The 21303-nt window shown below is 44.5% G+C and overlaps 1 protein-coding gene and 2 long non-coding RNA genes across 3 annotated transcripts in view; all 3 read right to left on the bottom strand.

Annotated features, from left to right (window-relative positions):
• The window catches only part of LOC134548282 (uncharacterized), a 60919-nt gene extending 46723 nt beyond the window's left edge, over positions 1-14196 (bottom strand). The window contains exon 1 of the long non-coding RNA XR_010079736.1: positions 13258-14196. This is a non-coding gene — a long non-coding RNA (uncharacterized LOC134548282). The remainder of the gene's footprint in view (positions 1-13257) is intronic.
• Positions 4422-8578, bottom strand: LOC134548281 (uncharacterized). Its single transcript, XR_010079735.1, has 3 exons — positions 7300-8578; positions 6393-6607; positions 4422-4586 (listed from the first exon to the last, which is right to left on the bottom strand). It is a non-coding gene; the product is annotated as an uncharacterized LOC134548281 (long non-coding RNA).
• Positions 14197-15732: 1536 nt separating the features above from the next.
• REPS2 (RALBP1 associated Eps domain containing 2) overlaps positions 15733-21303 on the bottom strand; it is a 97487-nt gene continuing 91916 nt past the window's right edge. Inside the window, exon 18 of the mRNA XM_063392899.1 lies at positions 15733-20785. Within this exon, the coding sequence (XP_063248969.1) occupies positions 20717-20785 (69 nt within the window). The 3' untranslated portion in view covers positions 15733-20716. The remainder of the gene's footprint in view (positions 20786-21303) is intronic.

Genomic DNA, 21303 nt, shown 5'->3' with positions numbered 1-21303 from the left:
AGAAGTAGGAAAAACAAGGGAAAGAAAATACTCATTCATGAGCCATACTGGTTCAATAAAGCAATAAATACTTAATGGGTAATGATTCTAAAACAAAACCAAACCAAACAGGATTGCAGAAGGGTAGGAGAAAATGCAAGGGCAACTGAAATGAACTGGAAGACTGAAATTCTTAATGAGGTCTGAAGAGAGGAGGGTAAAGAGAGGAGCTGGTCAGAAATTTCTGCAGTCTTCTCCCTCTAGAGTGTCTCATAAAACCCCACACAGCTCCAATTATTTTACTCCAAGACACACATTATAAAGACAAACCTATTATTAATGGGGAATTTTCTTGATATGAAAGGTAACACAAATTTGATCTTATTCTTGCCATATGTCTTCTGAAACGACAGCTAAAGACAGCTGAATTGCCTCCACGTGCTAGGCAGTGGTTACTGACTAAGGAGCTTTTTTTATTGAGAAAATTATTATATTCCCTTCCATGATAATAAAATTCTTCATAACCCTCATTAAAAATGCTAAGACTTCCCAGGTAGCTGCTGTGCCCTGCCAGGAACGCCGTGCTCTCCTGGAGTTCAGGCAAACCCAAGTGATGTGTAGAGCTGTCAGTGTATTTTCAACATCTTAGCAATCCTCCTTTAAGAACTTGTGATTTGAATAAGCCCAGGAGTGTCCTGATGCTTCTGAGCTGATTCTTGTGCTGCTAATCTTTGCTCCACTATTTTTAGATAATTTTCCAATCTGCTTGCTTTTCAGTTACATGCTTGCTCAAAGTGACGGCTTATTTATGTGGTCCGGGCGCGTTTGCTGTTTGCCTCGGTATGTCAGTCTGAGCTCTGCAAACACTTCCTGACAGAAGTAAGCTCCAGTTCCCCTTATCCTTGGCTCCCTGCTGTAGGAGAGGTCTCCATGGGGCACCTGACTGTGGGGTGCTGGAGGAGGTGGGCAGAGTCCTGACCCCTCTCTCACTCCCACTGTGCCCCTGCTGCCTGCTGATAAAAGCTAATAATCAATAAATAGTATTCTTCATGGTTTCAAATATTCAGAAAGAGTGAATGATCCCATGGAAGTGTGAATGCTTTGTCAGCATACAGAAATGTTGCAGTGCCCCCAGCCATGGCTGCAGGAGAGCCCTGTGGCACCCGACAGAGGCCAGGAAAGGTTCCCTGGAACATTTAAAAGATTGCTTTTGCCATGTGTCACCCAAAGATAGGCACACAAGGGAGGCCAGAGGGTCTTTGTGGGCCCAGACCTCCTCAAGTCCATGTTTGTGCAGATGTGCAGTGAGCTGCAGCAAGAAACAGGGTGAAAAACTGTAACTTGTTTCCAAATCTATTTTACTCCTGTCTGCTTTTAAATAGCTGCAAACCAAAGAGTGATGGTGGGAACTTGGTGAGTGCAGGAGCCTGGCTGCTGCATCCTGGCCACCTGGTCCTATGGATGTTTTGGTGGCTGCATGGAACCTACTTCTGCTCCCAGATGAAATAAAAACCTCTTCAGGAGCAGTGAGATACCCTGCTGCTACAGCCTTAAGGGACAGAGAGGGGGCTTGAGCCATGAGGGGACATCTGCAGGTCTGTTGCCCTTTTCACTATCTGAAGTGCTCCCAGATCAAGAAATGAAACTTTATTACATTCAGAGCTTTATTACAATAAATAATTGTGTGGATTCAGAGCTGCCTTCTGTATCTGAAGCATGGGATCCTCAGGCTGCAGCCACTCAGAGTGAGCTGCCAGTGGTGAGTGGCATCTGTGTTGGCACTGCAAAGCAAGACTGCCCTTTTGCTGGGAAAAAAAAGCAACATTTCTTTATGCGGGCAGGCAAGTTTCACCTTGACTTAAACTAGGACAACTCACGCAATGTTTGCTGTAGGAAATACAGTGAAAACAAACCTGTGATGGCAGAGGGATGGGCTGGATGATTTTTGCCCTCATCTCTGAGTCTAAAAAAGTGAGGAAATCTCACTTTGGGTCATATCAGAGCATCTCTGTGGATATTCACAAATCTGTCAGATTTTGTTCAAAAAACCAGCCCTGAGCTGTTCAGATGAGACAGTTCAAACCCACCCTCCTTCTCTGCTGCAGGAGCTGGGAAGCAGCCGAGGGTCAGGGGAGCGTGTTTCAGCTACAGTGCAGCAGTTTGTGTTTCACACCCCCATGCAAACTGTGTGGGTTTGCACTTTTAGGAAATGGGGCTGCCCTCGAGGAAGAAAGAGAGGTTTATCAGAGCTGACGCTGTGAACAGCACTTGGCTGCTTTAGCTGCCACTTTTACTTAAGGCCAACACGAGCTCACATGCTTTACACAACTGCAGATGCTGTGGGTGTTGCAAAAAATCAACAATTGCTGACAATATATCTACAGATGAGCCCAAACCAAAGCTATTCCTTGAATTTTGAACACTTAACTTCATTGGAGTGCCAAATGCTATTTACATAGGATACAGGCGTAATATTAAATCTCAAGATTCTTACAGTTAAAATCTTGCTCAAAAATAGATCCAAAGTAGCCAGCTCAAACCTCTCAGTAATTTGTTTATTTTGGGTTTCTTTCTTTCACATTTGTGACTCAACAACCTGGCAGCAAAAGGTCTCAGTTATTCTCATTATACAGGGCAGTGCATTTAAAGAAATTGGACCCAATTATGTCGGTTATGTTTATCTTGCCAAACTACCTCTTCCAGCAGGAGTTACGTAGCCAATATAGTTTCTGTGTGATAAATATCTCTCATTTCTTTCCAAACCACAAGTGCTTTTTGGCCAGAGAAGACTGGCCAGGGCAGCAGGCAGGTGAGGCCATCTCCATCCTCTGTGCCAGCAGCCGCCCCTGCCCTTGGCAGAGTGCCTTGGGCACCTGTCTCCATCCAGGGTGCCCAGGCCACCTCCTGCCTGGGGTCCCTGGTGCTGAGAGGGTTCTGCAGCAAGGGCTCACTACCCACGGAGGTGTGACCAGCCTCTGGGAGCCCTGGTTTCACAGCTGGTGAAGCAGAGGGGATAGAGCTCGGTTCACCCCTAGGACTGCTGTGTACTGCAGTGACACAAGTCCCAGAGCAGCACATGATCATGTGTTGAGAAAATGTTGTGTCTGTAGCATTATCATCTGTCTGTGGCATATGCAGGTATGCCCTGACTGAGAACAGCAGCCAGCAAGGACATGTGAAAACCTCAGTGTGGTAAAAGTACAAGCCAGAGCTAAATTTACCATACCAGGTCACAGCAATGCAGCAAATCCCTTCAACCAAACACAACAGGTTGAACAGCTGAACAACTGTTTCTTGTGCACAATTTCTTGTTTCTTGGTGCATCCTCAATGTTTTCATGTGCTTATACCAGCGCTTAACCTTCACATATGAAGCTGCTCATTGGAGAACACAGACTTGCAAGAAAGTTTACTGCAGACCCTCTTTGTTCCCATATCCCCTGTGTTCAGACCTTAAAACCTCCTTGCTCTTTCCCTGGTAGCCCCTTTGCCACCTCAGCAGTGTGCCCTTCCTGCTCAAGTACCTGCTGCTGTCTGCTCCCACCTGCATGGCATGGAGTCTGCCTTAGGGCTTTATTCCAACAGCTATACTTCTGGAAAAGTGTGGTTGATCTGGGAAGTGCACACATAAATATCCTCCAGAGAGCAGAATTTTTTGATTTCAGACCATGAACTTGGCTTTAGAGAAGCTGGGTGGCCCCTGATAAGATGGAAATTTGTAGAAATGGGCATGTGTTTTTAAAGACCACAGAAGCTGTTGGCATAACCCTGTTTTAGGGTTAATTCCCCTCTTTGGAAAGGGAGTCCCATGGAGGGAGAGGCTGTGAGCTATTGAAAAAGAAAATTAGAAGACGTCAGCTTAGCTTTGCTTCTCAAGCACCCAAAATACCCAACCAGTTTACAGGAGGTGACTGATGTTGGGTAGGTTCGTCTTGGATGGGAAGAAGTAAGGAGCATGAGAAATGATGCTGTCAAACAGAGTCATTAAAGACTCAGTCAAAGAAAAAAACAGGAATGTAGAGAACTGCAGAGAACCACTGCTATCAGTGACCCTTCCCTTCCCTTCCCTTCCCTTCCCTTCCCTTCCCTTCCCTTCCCTTCCCTTCCCTTCCCTTCCCTTCCCTTCCCTTCCCTTCCCTTCCCTTCCCTTCCCTTCCCTTCCCTTCCCTTCCCTTCCCTTCCCTTCCCTTCCCTTCCCTTCCCTTCCCTTCCCTTCCCTTCCCTTCCCTTCCCTTCCCTTCCCTTCCCTTCCCTTCCCTTCCCTTCCCTTCCCTTCCCTTCCCTTCCCTTCCCTTCCCTTCCCTTCCCTTCCCTTCCCTTCCCTTCCCTTCCCTTCCCTTCCCTTCCCTTCCCTTCCTTTTTAGCATGTGCTATTCACAGACTTCAAGGCTTCCTAAGTTTCCAGTTAAAATGAGTTCCAGTGCAAAAAGTGAAGTCTCTCTATGGATTTATTACTCTAATAAGAAAAAAATCATGGAATGCCTTCAGTGAGCAAACCCTGCCCTGTGTGCATGCAACCCACACAGGTAACTACTGACAGTTCATCAGGATCAGCAGGAAATAGACAGGGGAACTGGGAGGTGGCAGCAGCCCATTTAATTGTGCAAGCTGAGGAAAATGGAAAATAATGTCAGAGAGGAGCATAAAGAATGAGAAGAAAACAAAACTTGAACATCCTTTCAATAGGCATGACTGGTAAAAAAGAGCTTTTTAACATCTCTAGTGACCTTCAGAGATATCCAAATCAAAAGCAACAAGGGGCTGGGGGCAGGTGGTGGGGCAAGATAGGGATGTGATGACAGGCTGAGGGAAAATAAATAGCCATGAGCTTGCTGAAGATCACAAATCCTGACTTCACCCTCCATATTTGTCATGCAGACAAGACAAAAGCCTTCAATTTTCAAAGCCTCTTACATTCAAGTCCCTTTAAGGCACCTCATTCTGAACAGGCGAAATGTAAAGAGCTAAAGTTACAGTCCACTCTGGGAATGACCTAATATATCTACTTCTAGAATTTTTTATTTTGAAATTATAACAAGTTTTATCTATTGAGGATTTTTCAAATGTTTTAAATTAGTCATGATTTGTATATTTTGGAAGAGACTGCATTAATTGTCTTTTATTTAAATGTGAAAACAAAATGGAGCTTTCCTGGTCCTCCAGTCAGCACTAAATCAAGGAGGATTAACCAGCAGACAGCGTATTTCCCATTCAAGCTCATTTGGCCTCTTTTTTCTTTCCCTAGAGAGTTTTGGCCTCTTGTCTTCAGCTGACATTACACACCAATCACACCATCAGTGCTGAAAGCCAGGCTAACATTTGTGGCACCAGCTACTTCTCAACTAAATCCCTATGTTTACCTTGAGAAATGCCCATCATTCTCCAGTCCCAGGGCCCAGACCTTGCTGTGTTGGTTAATGGCAACATTCACCAACTGCAGCAAAAGCCTCACCTGAGCAGCCTTTACCTGGAGAGGCAACTGGAACAGCAATGACAACCCATGGACACCTTTCCCTATGGGAGCCAGGACAGCCAGAAGCTCAGAATTCGGAGGTGGAACTATTTTAGGTCAGGAGACACCTGACCCCCTGGAGCCTCACTCAAAAGGGGAAGTTAGTGGAGGTGATAACTATTTGATTGAAGTTCCTGCTGAAGTCTCCTGTCATCTAGAGCTCACCACTGAAAGGGAATTGAGCCCTCTATCTCAAGAAGTTTGTAAGCTCAAACTGCATTTTCCAACAAATCCCCTAAGTTCTGCAAAGATCAAGTGTGAGGGCTGGGGATTTTGTCAGCTAGCTCACTGAAGAGAAAGTGGAGAAAAGAAAAAAAAAAAAGCAAAAAAGAAAAAAATAAAGAAAAAGAAAAAAAAAAAAAGCAGGGCTTTTAATAAATAAAATGCAACCAGAGTAATAAAATAAGCATAGTAGATTCAGTATTATTTGTTTTTATACTAATTTTATGCTGCCCCCTCAGTATACACAAACTCAGTATACCACAGCTTTGTATATTAAGAAAATATGTGCAATATGGAAAGAATTAAGGACGTGTTGCAGAGGTTGCTTTAGAGGAGGGTCATTACTTTTGGCTGTCTGAGGAACTGTCTGGATTCGAGGAATGTGTGTGTCAGCTGGTTAAAGACCACAGAAGTGATTAGTGAGGGAACCCTTAACAATGCTGCATGTCAATGCACATCTTGAGGTTAAGGAGTTATTGCCTCTCTCAAAACTCTGCTTTCAAGACTTCTGTAGACTTGGGAAGCAAACCCAATGGCAGTTTGAACTTAATCCACAGTTTTCAAAATTCATTTCACAAATACAAAGGCTAGATATGTCTCCTTTTAATTTCTGCAGAACATTTTGATGTGTTACTAAACAGCTAATTCTGTGAAGAATGAGGCAGCCATGAACTACACACCTGTTTACCCATCACCTTCCCTGTTTGCTCCAAGCTTCTATTTTCAGGAAAGCTTTTCCCTGATTTATGAAGCACACTTCTCCAAGAGTTCAAGTGTGTCTGTCTTCCACAAAAGCACTGATGTGCAGTGTGTTCTTCAAAATGCCCTTCCTGCCCCTGGGCACAAGCACTGGCCGTTCTTCCCACCAAACCATCCTCTTCCCAACCATATAAGCCTGCAGGAATAAATATTGTCCAAAAATTAACTGATGGAGATTTTATAGACTGAAGGAACAGAAAGACCTCCTGATGAAAATGCCCTGGTGTCTTTATTGCATATACATGAGAAGCTGGAGCACTCCCCCATGGCAGCTCTGCCTGGACCCATCCTGGTGGGCACTGGATACCCTCCAGCCTGGCAGGTGCTGCCTGGAGAGCTGTTCTGTGGGTGCTGGGTGCCCCTGGCAGCCTGATCTCTCACCTGGACCCCAAACTGCTCACACTGCTACACACAGGCCACTGCTTTTCAGCTGAAGCACTGAATGTCACCATTGAGAAAACCAGGAGGTCCTCCACCAGAGGAGTCCTAGGCCTTTTCCAGCTTTTAGAGCTGTCCCCAGACAGACCATGGAAATCAGAGATAAGACACAGATATTTTTCAGATAAGATGTACCCACACAAGGCAAGTGCTGCTTATATCTCCCACTGCCACTGCGGGGAGGACTGTGCTGTGCTAGCCCAGTCTCTGGGTATGCAGGTATTGCTCTCTGTACTGCAGTCTTTGAGCAAATTAAACCCAACTGAACAGGAAAAATAAACATTTGTTCAGGCCAGCTGCTCTGATCTGCTCACATTTTGCTCAGCTCCCCATACAAGCCAGAGAGATATACAATAGACATAATCTATAATCAAGTGGATCTTTTCTTACCACTAATGTGCAGGCACCATCAATCCTATCTTGGCTGAGGCCAGCTGCTCCAGGTGAAGCCCTGCCCTCAGCCAGCCTTGAGTAAATAACCTTTCCCTGTAGCTCAGGGCTCTGTGCCCCTGCACTGCCTGGCAGGCTGGCAAGGCACAGGGCAAGCTAACAAGCTCAGGCAGTGCCTGCAGAGAATCCATCTTTCCAAACTGTAGATGTTGGGAGCGATGGCTGTGGCCGTGGACATTTTGTGTCCCTGCCAATAGCTGCTTAACACAACTAGGAGTTTATGCACCAGCAGCTTTAAACAATAGGAGATGTCCTTCATGACCTCAGCTAAATCTTTAACCTGAGAAGGGGAGAGCAGCTTTAATTTGCACAAGCACCTGCAGATTCAGATGTTTATTTCAGTTGTTTTGGTTTGTTTTTTGTTTTGTTTTTTTTTTTTAAACAGCTGGGCTTGTCTTCTCTAGATATGAGTTTTTCTTGAGATATTCTGTATTTAATTATCAGCTGGGATAGGAGGCTTGCAACCACAGCTGTTATTGTAACATTTCAGTGCTTTGACTTGCAGGCCCAGATGGAGCGAGCTGTGCAAAAATGAGGAACCAAGAGTAAAGCAAACTTTCTCAAACTTTCAAAGCCACTCGAGTGAGAAGCAGGCTGGGCTGGATTGCGAGCGCCACAGCCCGGCTGTGCCGGTGAGTCACGGTGCCACACCAGGTGACACCACGAGTGGCACCTGCCTGGCAGCAATGCGGGCAGGGAGGGCTCCCCCACACCGTGCTGCTGCTGCAAACCTCTCTGCAGTGCTGGGAAAGGGCTCAGCTCTTCCAGAGCCCATCACAGATCATGGCCTCGTTTGCAGAAGAGGGCGTTTGGCTACCGAGTGTGGACATGGGGTGGCACGGGCTCCTTGGCTTGGTTGCTGGTCCTTTCCTCAGCCCCGGCTGCCCTCGGTGCAAGCCAAAGGCAGGAATTAGTTTGGGGTAGGACAGTGTTTTTTGGCAGGTCGGTGTTGGCTTGTTTTTCTCCCCTGGTAGGGTGGCAGCAGGGCTCCCTGGGCATTGCCAGGGCAGGGAGGAGCAGCTGCAGGGTGGGAAGGCAGCAGAGCAGTGCTGCCGTGAGGTTTAAGACACAGGAGTGACAGAACACGGTGAGGTGTACAGCCCTCCCGTGCTCACCAGCAAGGTGGCATGGCAGGAGCCTGCCCTCCAAAAGTGCTCTTCTTTCCCTCTTGATGCAGAGGGAGCCTGGGCAACTAGACACCAGAGCTTCAATTCCTAACCAGGTGGAGTTAAGAAAGGTTAACTCCACCTCTGTTGACTTCCCCATCAGAAAAGGATCTGAATCCAGGTTTACATGGCTCATGCCCTAATGCCTGCGCTATCTTTCCTTTCTGGATGCAGGCATCTGAGAGCCAGGCTCTCGTCTGTGGTGTCAGTGGCAAAAAAATCAAACACCATGACAGCAAAGACAGCCTCAAACCGTTTTTCCTCTCATAACTAAACAGATTGTTTCCTCGGGATAATATATTCCTCAGGAATAGAACTGTAACCCACCCCATTAATACCTACATTTATTAGCAGCTTCCTGTCAGGGGCCTCTGCTCCCATGCATTGTGCAGGACATTGGCTGGCAATGCTCAGCCCCTGCTCCCAGTCAGCCCCACTAGTTTAGCTTTCCCAGTTGTCTTCCTGCTAATGCTGAATAAAGTCCAGGTCTCTATTTACTTATCAGCTGGTTACAGGTAAGGGGAAAGGCATCCTGTTTCTCTTTGGAGGCCAAAGAATCCAGTCCACAAGCTTAAAGGAGTGGATTTCTAGGAAGGCAGGATTTCAGACAGCTTTGTGGAGCTCTCCCTATTGCCCGTGCAAGAAAATAATCTCTTTGGCTGGCTCATCCCATATTAGCCTCCAGATTCATCCCCCCTACTCTTGAGCCAGGGCCATCCATACTTCATTAGTTCACTGAGCCCTGTTGCACCTGCCACATTCATGTTATTAGGTCACTGCTGATTAAATAATTCAGTCTCTCTGAAAAATTACAGTCCTCAAAAAAGTGGGTTATGTGCTGAGGCCAATCCTGTTTGCCTCAAGGAAGATCACTGCTCTCCTGCCTCTCCAAGGCACAGAAACAAGAACTCAGTTTCATTAATTATCCCTGGAGAAACACTCAGCTAAATAATTATGATCAGCTGCTGCCTAAACATGAATACATGCAGGCTGCAATCATAAGCAAAATACAGAAAGGAATGTCTTCTAATTTCCTTTATAAAGCTGGGTATGGTGGTCAATGCAGATGGGATGTTCCCATTTCTCATGGGACAATATTGACCTTGCTCTGTCAGAGAATCACACACTGGTTGAGGCTGGAAGGGATCTCTGGAAATCACCTCAAGCAGGGCCACCTAGACTTGGTTGTCCAGACCCACGTCCAAGTGGCTTCTGAATATTTTCAAGAAGGGAATCTCTACAAACCTCTCTGGGCAACCTGTGTTACTCTCATAGTGAAAAAGTGTTTCCTGATGTTCAGGGTGAACCTCCTGTGCTTCAGCTTGTGCCCACTGCCTCTAGTCCTGCCACTGGGCACCTAACAGCCCCAAACACTCTGGCAGTCTCCTCTGAGAAGGTAAGGCTTGGTCCTCGAGGAAAATACAGGACACACAGGTTTAGTCCTTTGCAATGAGTCCTTGGAAGTCACAGTTACTGAACCCTCCACTAGTAGAAGGCTATCACTTATACACTGAGTACAATGCTTTAGGATGGGAGCAGTGCTGTTGCATGAGTATTGACAGCTGAACAGCACTGCTGCCTGTTTGCTCTCTCCCAGTATTGACAGTGTTTCTTAAAGCTCCAGCTGTTGGAAGCAAGGGATTTAAAAAAGAGTAAGCTTAGCTTTAATTCAGAAAAATCTGTAGTCAAGAATTAAAAAGGGGCCCTGAGTAAAAATTCAGGGGCCAGAAGTCACATTAAGAAAACTTCCCATTTAATTTTTAGGTCTCACTCTTTTTAAGCTCACCTCATTGTTTTAAAATCTGGATTCATTCACTGAGGCTTGTCACACCTTGGCCAACATGGCACAGGGAAAGTGAAAATTAAATCTCTTTTAGATAAATTTTTTTTCCTACTAATTTTTTACGCTCCTAAAGAACTTCTGGAATTTAATCTAGTTTTTCCACTTTGTGATTTTGCCATTTATTCCACCCAGGCAATAAAAAAGACGAGTCTCACTGGGTAGCTACCCTTGACCTGCACAGTTACTGCTTTAAACCTAAAGCACTTGCCTACAGCAAATGTACACATGCAGCAAACAAATTCACGTTTTTCCTGTGTCACCCACTTCCCACTGCAGTAAAAGATGCATAATGAAACTACTGTCAGAAAGTAACAGCTACAAACACATACATCTAGGTTGAGGATTAACATAAATAACTTGTGCCCTTCTAACAGATGAGGGGATTATATGGTATCCTATTGTGCAGGCTGTGCATATATCAACCTCATTTCTTTTAGACAAAAGCTAAATTTGAGGCCTGAATTATTACTTCTTCCCTAATGATAAAAGACAGCTGCATAAGGCAAAATGTGCAGTGATGTCTGAGCACAAAAAGGAGTGCAACTCTCAAAAGGCTTTGCAAAATTCAAAGAGGAGCAATAAATACCCCTGTTTAAGGGAAGTAAGAATTGAGACATCCATTACTTTTATTAGAACTGATTTTGTTATCTCACTCCTCTCCTGCCTTTGATCTCGCTTCTTCTTCCCGAGACTAAATAGATGAGTCTGTTAATGAGACACCTCAGGATGTAAAATTGCCTTCAAGATGGTCCTGCTCCTTGGGAGCTCCAAAGCCCAAGCTCAGAACCACTATTGCCATAAACTCCAGAGCAACTCTGAGCCTGGGATTTGCCCTCTCAGGAGATGCAGACAGCGGTGCTGTTACCTGAGGGAGTGGAAATCAAAGAGCACAAGGTCAGAGGACACTTTTTATCCTTCTGAAGAGACAACTTTTTTTAGCACTGTTTTTCAGGAAGATACAGGCTTTCAGTCAGCTAAGGCTTGCCTCTCCAGCTCTTACAGAAACTTTTCAAAGCAGTTCTCTGAAAAATGCAGTTACAGAATGTTCCTGCTATGGGGCAGGGTGGCTCACACGAGTATCTGATGGTTTACAAAAATATTATTACTTTAAAGTAATGCTTCAGGTTTGATGCAAACATTGCAAAAAGAGTGAGAGACAGAGATTCACACTGTCTCTTACAAACTTGTATGGTGTTATTTACAAATTCTCAATTCGTTGGTATGATCCCACCATTCCAGGATGCCAGCTGATGTTTGCAGGGCTGCCAGATAGAGGGGAAATAAGAAAATAAGAACGATAAAGTCCTGGGTGTCATGGTGCTGTATCTTACAGAGTCACTACTCTAGAAATGAGATGACAACAAACTGGCTTCAATTTGGCTACCTTACTACTACTGCTTCAAAAAAAAAGGTCCCAGGGAGAAGCAACAAAACCAACTAGAGACGAAGAAATGTCTGGAAGAAGACAGGCTGAACAGATGGGAATTCCTCTGTCTATACTGGAGAAAAATAACACAGGAAAAGATTAAAAAAATATGTGTCAAATAACAAACTGCAAAAGGAAAAGTAAAGCAGAAACTTCTGTAAATATGTCTGTATAGATCTTATACTGCTGAGTGTGCATTGCAGGTACTTGACTTAAGGCAGGGAGAAATGTCTGTGGTCAGAAGTGAGGCTGGCCTTCAGCACACACTTCAGGTTCCAGGGACGCCAGAAGAAACACCAGCATGTCACCCAAACTCTATTTACTGAATTGTTTTGACACCTTTAGGGCTCTTTTCTCCTCTAACACTTTTAGCACTGTATAATGTCGGAGTGACATCCTGAATGAGATGGACCAACCAGAAACTACAGCCCTGTGTGTCCAGTGCTATTAGTCTCAAATATCCTTAATTCTGTAATTTTTCACACATTATGTCATGCACTCCCAGATTTCTGTGCTCAGTTTGAGCTGAGTGCAGGTCTCCACTGACCATTTCAATATTTGGCTTGCAGATAAGACCAGATGATGTGTCATCGTGGCCCCTTGCTTTAGCACCTGCAGCCAAAGCCACTTCAGAGTCAATGAAATCAGAGTGAAGTCATAAACCAAATCATACATTTGTACAGGAGAAGAAAAGCAAGATGAGTCCACTTTCAGGCTATGGGCTGAAGGCAGTAAGCACCTGAGCTTTGCTCAGCCTCCCCAGTTTGTGCTAAACCAAGCAAGTGCCAAATCTAGAAAACAAGTCAATGAATCAAACTAGAGAGAATGGTAATGAAGTACAGCTGAGGATCCAACTCATTAAAATATGAATTAGGCTAAGTTAGATTTGTAACTAAGGTGGGGGAAATTAAATTCCATTTTTCTTCCTCATATTGGAGCTTACCAATGGTGGTAAAATTCAGAGCAGGAGGAAGGTGCTGCTGGCCTGACTCCACCTCAGGCCCTGCAGTCCAGCACTAGCCCTGGAATCTGCCACATGACCCAAACACCCATAACTTGTTTGCTCTCACTCTGACATTGCTCCAAGTGCACTTAATGGCCAGCTGTAATTGGAACATTACATACCTGCAGCAGCAGCAGTTTGAAAGGTTGTTTGAATAAATGCATGTGTGCTACTATTTTCTCTAATATGAGCGATTGGGTGAGTGACAGGAGTAGATGGATTGTAGTGAAACAGGAAGGTCAGTTCCAAATCAGAGCCCCTAAAAGTCCTGGGATGTCAAAAGTCCTGGGATGCTTGGATCAAAGCTCCTGAGGACTTTTGCAGCAAAAAAAATGGAAAAAGCACAGTCCTGAAGAGACAGCTTCTGAGTAATACAACCAGATATTTGGAGAGCAATCAAAGCTACAACTTTTTTTTTTTTTTTTCCTACGTGGTATGGTATTACATGCTGGAAACATACCTTTCCCAAGGAGAGTTTTTTAATCCCAGGAGACATTCTGACTGATAGCTTCAGGTGACTGATGACTCTGGCAGCACTGGTTTCTTTAGCATCCAAACTGAGACCCAAAAGGAGTGGTTTTTCTGTTGGTGGAGAATGGTGCCCCCAATGTGACCCACTGGGAGGGACAATTGCTTTTGGACGGGCACACCTCCTTCACCCAAGGTGATTACTCTGAAGGGAAATTGCTGTAAGAACTCATTAATGAAACAGGAAGCCATTGTTTCTGACCAGGTATACAGTGCCCTTTACAAACAGCACGAGGCTGGGAAACAAACCCACGTGAGATCATGTGCTGGCCTTTCCTCTCAGATAAGGGTGTGAAAACTGCAGTAAACAATGCGTGCTCTGTATCAGTCTGCTCAACACCGGTATGGCTGCCTCAATGCAACCTAAACCTGTGACAGCCAGCACAAACTGCTGGATTCCTTGAGTGACCTTGGAAGGGAGTAGCCCATGTATCCAGTGGCAGCCCTACTCCAGGCGTCCTGGTAGCGGGTAGTGCAGTGGAGCATTTTTAAGCACATTATCCTTTCATGTGGGCATGGAGCAAAGTGGCAGGGGCACACTGACTTCCCTGCCCCCTCAGGAGCATGATTACTTTTCCAGAGTCACATTTTTCCTCCATTTGGGTCCTGCCAGAGCTGACATACTGCCTCCTTCTCCTCCTTTCTCCTCGCTGGGCTCTGGATGCTGTTTGCTGCCACGGGGCTGACACGCTATCACCGGTCTGCTCCTGCTCATCTCTGGAGGGCAGTGAGGCACTACCTGCACCTGTGCCAGCTGTTACACCCATGTTTTATTGAAAACCTCAGCACACTGATGAGCTCCCTACATGCACCAAGGATGGCATGGAAAAAGGTAACATTTCTTGTGGGATCAGCCTAGGCTAAGGAAGCAATCTCCCCTCTCCCTCCCATCCTCTCTCCCTCCCACAAAAACCAGTCCAGATGCAATATATAGCCTTAGTCTTGTCTAGCCCATCACATTTCTGATGCATAAAGCATCCTCAAAACGTCCTCAGATAAGACTCTTTCCCTGCCTCGTGCAATTTAAGTTAGCAATCAATAAACATAAACCAATCCCAGATTTAACTGGGAATACTGATTCAGCATGTACTAGGGGGAATACTGGGCTATCACATCTGGAACACAGCTGATGCCACTGCTTCCAGATGTGTGCCCAAAACGGTGGGTACTGAGGCAGTACTGAGGACATGAGAGCCTGCTGCAAGTGGAGCTCACATCCCCAAGGCCTCCTGCTCCAAGGTGCATTTGAGGGCACTGTAAAATAGGAGGAGCAAGGAGACCACGAGGTGAAGGAGCTCTGATTTGGCTACGGGCTACAGATACCTAGGAATTCCATTTCTTTGGTAATTTTCTTTTATTCTGCTTAACTGCAAAATCCATGTAAACATCCCACTGAAGCAGGCACACCTGTAAAGCAGCACTACCTTAAAAAACAGATTAAAAGGGGCTTTTGAAGCTTCTCCTACTTCCTTTCTTTCCCACTTCAACTAAGAACTTTTCTCTGGAGCAGGAAGATGCATTTTTAATTTTTAAGAATGATTATTGGAACCATGAATTTAAATACAGAGAGCCAATCTAGATTTGCATGAAGGCACCCCAGAGTACCATCTAATTGTAAAAACTAAGAATGAGGGAGCCATCTAAATCCATCCCACTGCTGATGGAGAATAGCTCCCCACAGGATATTTACAAGTTTTTAACGCCTTGGCCTTGTGCCTCACGTGCACCAGAGACATACTTTTGGGCCAATAAAACATTCCTTGTCATGGCTTAATGCTGGAAGAATTAATTTATCACTCATTATTTCCTCTTTTAAAGCTCTGCTCTTTGGATAGCTGTGACATAATTCTTAAAAATCACACTAGTTAAAGAGCAGAATATGCTGTCCCCTCTGGCTCCCTGCCCACAAAGGCCAGATATTCAAATGGTTTCCTTTTCCCAGCATAATTTCAGCTCTTGCAGCTGACAAGGGGCCAAACCCACTGATCACAGGGATGCTGGGTGGAACACCTGGGGTCCTCTCACAGGTCCTGCCTGGCCACCCTCTGACTATGGGTCTGTTGAAGGCTGGGAATGGCTTTGCCTTCACAGTGGTGAAAGATTATCCCCCTTTGAGCAAAATCAGAGAGTTATGTCTGAATCCTGACAAAGCAAGGCCTGACAAAGCAAAGATGAAGTTTTGACTTAACTGGAGCCTAAGGAAATATGATTTCGCTTTAAATAAGTCTCTCTCTGTCTGTATAGTGTATGCACAATCCCAGTGTAAGTGATTTCATCTTTCAAAGCTGAAGGTCAGCCATTTCAACATGGTATTTTTTCCACTGCGTGTCACAGTTTCTGGTCTCCTGGCAAATCTGAACCATCAACATCCTAAATAAACCACAAAAACAAGGCAATTTGAACTCATTGGATGCTTTTATTTTAATGTAGCACCCCGCTTCATATCATGTACATTCTCCAAACTTAGATGGGCATAGTATAGAACACTATACATTTTGCAGCTTACCACGGGGACAGTCTGCAGCTGTGAAAACAAATTACTTAAATCTGGCTATCTAATTTATAAGTTAAAATTCAAATATATAATAGCCTTGGGGTATCTTTTTTAGATTAACAACCATAATGCTTGCAATACAACTTTTTTATATCAAAAAATCAGTAACAGAGTAAAACATAATGCATATGTTCGTAGTACATATCAAGATAGCTGAAAAAAGCTTCAAAATACATCATCTCTTTTCAAAGATACTAAATCACTAAAATTTACTTTTTTTCCTGAAAAAAATATTTTACTCTTTAGTCAATAAAATATGTGGCTTCATGAACCCATGTATTTACTTGTCAAGGACTGTGTATGCTGAAGAATGAAAGACTGATGGTACTGGAAAATGGACATCGCTCATTTCCCAGCTAGCAACTTTTACAGGATCTCTTCCTCCTCATTTGGAAACTCAGCTGGGAGGAAAGCAACCTATGCATCACCAACAGCCAGTTTTCACATTATGCCCACCCTAAATGCTTCTGTGAAGGTTTCCACATCCCAACCATCCCTTTGTGGTTATTTTACCACGCACAGCCTCATCACCCTGGCTAGCCTAGGCAGTGCTGTAGGATCAGAGACTGGTTTGGATTGGAAGGGACCATGAAGATCATTTATTTCCAATCCCCTGCTGTGGACAGGGACACCTTTCACTATTCAGGTTACTCAGAGCCCCATCCAACCTGACCCTTCAAGGGATGGGGCAGCCACAATTTCTCTGGTAACCTCTTCCAGTGTGTCACCACCTTCACAGTAAAGAGTTTCTTCCTTTTATCTAATCCAAACCTGCCTTCTTTCAGTTTGAAGCCATTCCCCCTTGTCCTATCACTACATGCTCTTATAAAAAGTCCCCCTCCAGCTCTCTTGCAGCCCCTTTAGGTACTGAGAAGAGTTATAAGGTCTGCCCAGAGCCTGCTCTGCTCCAGGCTGAACAACCTGAGCTCAGCCTGTCTTCATAGGAGAGGTGCTCCGGGCCCTCTGCTCATCTGTCAAGCTGGAACTGCCTGGATGGTGGCCAAACAAACTCATCTCCCTGATGTGGATACAGAATTTCCAGCAGGAAAACTACTGCCATGCAGCCTGACAATAATATTTTCACTTTAACAGGATATCCAACAATTTACCAGTAACAAAGCTGCCTTGACCAAACACACTTTTGTTACATCACCAAAATTCTCTGGAAGAGTGAACTGAGGACTTCCTGGAAAGAGTTGGTAATGTTTCCACTGCATCCTAGTACAGTATTAATAACCAGGAGAAGGACATTGATCCTTAAGGATTAATGTGTGTTCACAGGTAGTTTGTTTAATAAAGGAATGCCTCAGAAATGGAAACTGTTTGCCTTGCTTAATTACCAGGTCATTATTTATTTTGAAAGGCTCAAATAAAAATGGCAATCAGTTGCTACACTTAGCTGGGCATTTTTCTTTTTTTACCATGGAATTACCATAGATTGAAACAAATATAGGTATCAGGTGATATGAATCTTAACAGACCCATAAAGAAATGCATGAACAAAAGGAAGACACCTGAGTGCACACTTACACACACACTGAGGAAGATCCTTATCTGCTGTGCCTAGCCCTGTTCTGCAGGGAAAAATACTTATTTGCCCACTGAAGACTTGAAAAGAAGCACCAGGCTCATGGTCAGCACATCCTCTCAGATGCAAGGATGCTGTGCTCCTGTTCCCATTTATCTTCTCTTGCTGGGCACGTTGTGCTCTGCCCAAGCACCTACAGAAACCACAAACTGAGGACTGAGAGCTCATGCATGGGAATGTGATCCCACTCCTTCCTCGGGCTGGCAGCTGGGGCAGGCAGACCTTAGTTGCTGTTCTGGGTCAGGGATGTCAGGGGCTTAAAGCGGATCACTCACCTGTAGCTCAAGAAAGTAACCTGAGCATTAGACCTGTGAGGTCTCCCTTTCTGACCAAATGCTTTCGGAGGTAGGAGCATCTCCCACCCAAAGTCTGAGAAAGTAAAGGTTTCTGCAAGAAATTATGATTTTGCTCCACCCACTTTTTTCTAAAGAGAAAGTAATTTTGAAGAAAATGTGTAATACTGGATTTAGATGTGATTTTGGACCAGCCAGGGCCTGTTAACAGTAGCCATAAGCATGGCTGCATGGAGCATTTGCCAGAAGCACTGTCACAGCTTCATGATGCCTTCTCCTCTCCTCAAAATGCTCACAGCTTCCTAAGAACAGACACATTTTTTCATTTTATGTGGGCTATCATAAATGCTTAACCATTGAGGTATACAGAAGAGTAACCTCCTGCATCATGTGTATAACACATTGACACCTCTCCTTGAATATTTCACTTTACCAATGTATGAAGTAGTGTATCATTATCATGACTGACATTTCAGCAAAAACAACAGAAATCAACTCACATTCTAGTCATTGAAACTGAGTGGGATATTTGATTGCAACGCTAAAAATGCAGGGATTGTTAAATACTTTTATTTATTAATCCAGTAGTAAAGTAACAGCCAAGCAAGTATTTTATTGTTGGTTAAGCAAGTATCATAACTTCCAGTGAATGAGAAAAACTCCTGGATTTTAGAAGGGAGACTTTTAAAAAAGATAGTATAAAGCAGACTCTTCCACTCTTCCCTTGAACAGCACCTATTCCATGAATAACTCAGGTGAAATAAATGGGAGATTATTTCAAAGGAAGCTCCTATCAAACATGAAAGTTCTCCACTGCCTTAAAAACACATTGCGCACACTTCTTTGTAATAATTTAAAAGCTTTCCTCAAAAACTCACCCATAAAAGAAAAAACAAGTGTGCCATATGATTATTTCCTATGAAATAGTAAGGGCTTATTAACCAAACGACAACATATGAACTCAAAAGCAAACAGGGCAAACACTTAACCTCATTAAATCTCAGGAATGACTCAGTAGTATTATGAACAAATGAAATAAATGACGGTAAGTTCTCAGCAACACCACAATTAGCAAGAGGGCAGTGGCTGTTTTGCAGATTCCCAGAAAAGCTTGCATTCCTCGCATTTTGTCGCTGTCCAGGAGTGACCATCTGACCCCGGCTATGCAACAGCCACATGAGAGAAGTCCCAAATCCAGAAGAACAGCTGTTGCTTGTTGACACAGTGATCTTTAGTTGAATCACAACCAGTGCATTACAACATCAGACTTTTAGTAACAATTCTGCCAATGCTTATTTTCACCTGCAGACTTCTGGATTCATGTCCCCCTTCCACATTCCTTTCAGCAAAAGCAGGCTGTTTCTAAACACTTCAAACACTCCCAGTGATGCCTTTCTTATCTCAACAAAACTTTTGGCTGCTCTGGTGCTCTGATATGCCACAGCAGCCATTCCATGACACACCCCAAGGAGAGGTCACCCAGCTGCTTCAGACCTGCGTCTCCTCCCTCTCAGCCCCAGGGCTGTCCTCCTGCTACAGGGAGCAAGCATCACACCCACAAGGGAGGCAGAACTGCTGCACCCTTTCTGCAGAGCGACCACAAACATTTCAGTCAGGGCACTGAGACACGTGCAGGGCCATCTTTAAGGTCACCAGCAGGCAGGTGACATCCCTTGCAGTAAGGCACACTGTACCCATGGTGGGAGCAAGGTTGACAGGATTGTGTCTGAAGTCACCCAGTCCAAGAGTATTGCCCCAAGAAATACAGCAACATTCATTAGCCAGCTTCCACTGTAAGAACCGAGACCAAAGCCACCAACCACTGCATCCATGGAAAATTCCCTACAGGATTCAGCTGGCCCTGGATCAAATGCAGGTTAGAGATAAATCTTTGCTTCTCCGTTTAGAAAATAGATGGGCATTAGCAGCTTTCTCCTATCAGTAGCATCTCCACTGATGTGCAAAGAAACCTTAACGAAAGCCTGCTGTAAAAGGCAATTACTTCCATCTCACATTTTATAGCCTATACATAGCATTTCTGCTATCTTCCCTCTGCTGGAAGTACAGTTTTTGTACACATCCTTAAAACAAACCAGCAGCTATTAAGACAACAAAGCAGATTAATACAAATGTACATAGAATAGCTTTTATAAAAATGCCCTGAATGCATTTTTAACCTCTTGTTAGAAATACACTGTTGGTTAAAGACAAAAGAAAACACCAGCCATCTCAAACATGCTAAAAGAATGCAGAGAACCTGGTAGTTGCAAGCAAGTGCTCAAATACTGGTGATTAGAAACAGCTGTAGCTCAAAAAGATTTTTTTCCTAATTTCCAAAATAATTATATTTTAGTATTTCTTACTGTTCTCTTACATGACTTGAACTAATAAAATACAAGTTCTCTAACATTAAAATACATCCGTGATTGCATAATAAACAGTACTAAGAAAATAATTATTTGACATGTGATTGAGGATAAAGATTCTGTACATCTTGCAAGTTCTATTCCTATGGTATGTTAAATCCACAGGTACTCTACAATGATACAATCCTACAGGAATCAGTAACATCCAGAAGCACATCTCAGAGGATGAGTTTTCAATTGAAGCAGGAATTCAGGAATGCTGTACCTCTTAATGATCGGGGCAGGAGGTGCTGCCCAAATGCATATAAATCAGGAATTCTTTACATAAATAAAATACTCTCAGGCTGTTCATTTCAGTGATAAACTGCATTTACACGTTGGGCTAGAAAGGGGGGAGAAAGAAGGCAAAGCATCCCCCACTCAGAAGTGTTCCACAGTCAGGTTTTTGTTTTCTGTACCGTCCTCACCTGCAAAGGCAAAATGTGCGTAATGGGGTGAAGAGAGAGAGAGCAGGGCCAGTCCTCCCAGTGCCTCGGCAGAGCCCCTGCTCAGCTGCCCAGAGCTGCTCTGCTTGCTGGACTCTGCTCTGCTCACAGGACGGTGACAGGACGGAGCTGCTCCAGCTGCGTTTCCAGGGCAATGCGCTCCTTGTGAACCTCCTGCAGGGGGAGGAGAGGTGTGTTACAACTTCTGGGATGCTCCAGGAAAGGGCAGCCAGGCAGGCTCTCGCTGACCTCCCATCAAAGGGCTCCCTGCCAGTGTGGGAGCTGGGCTGGACTGCAGCTCCTCCAGGTCTGGATCCCCATCCAGGCAGGCTCAGAGCCCCAGAGTGGGAGTGCACTTGAACCCCCCTAAGGCTCAGGCAGGATGTGCCTGAGCAGTACCCATCAAGTCTCCTGGTCTCCATAAAAACAGCAGAGCTCTGCTCTGTCAGAAAGCCTCCTGACAGCAATACAACATGAAGGGCAAGGTCAGCTTTCTTCTCTTTTGTGAACTTACACAAACTTCTGTCTTTTCCTCTGCAAAACACAGGTAACAGCACTGGCCTGCTGAAGATGGAAGCAAATAAGACTTGACCCAAGGAATGATGACAATGTGCTCTCATTAAAAGCTTTAATCTCGGTGCTTATTTCAATGACTGTCCTATATTTTGCTCTGATTTCCATGCTGCTGGAGG

Source organism: Prinia subflava, chromosome 3, assembly GCF_021018805.1.
Source record: "Prinia subflava isolate CZ2003 ecotype Zambia chromosome 3, Cam_Psub_1.2, whole genome shotgun sequence".
Lineage (NCBI taxonomy): Eukaryota > Metazoa > Chordata > Aves > Passeriformes > Cisticolidae > Prinia > Prinia subflava.
The sequence above is the reverse complement of the archived record's forward strand: the minus strand, read 5'-3'. Positions and strand labels throughout refer to the sequence as shown.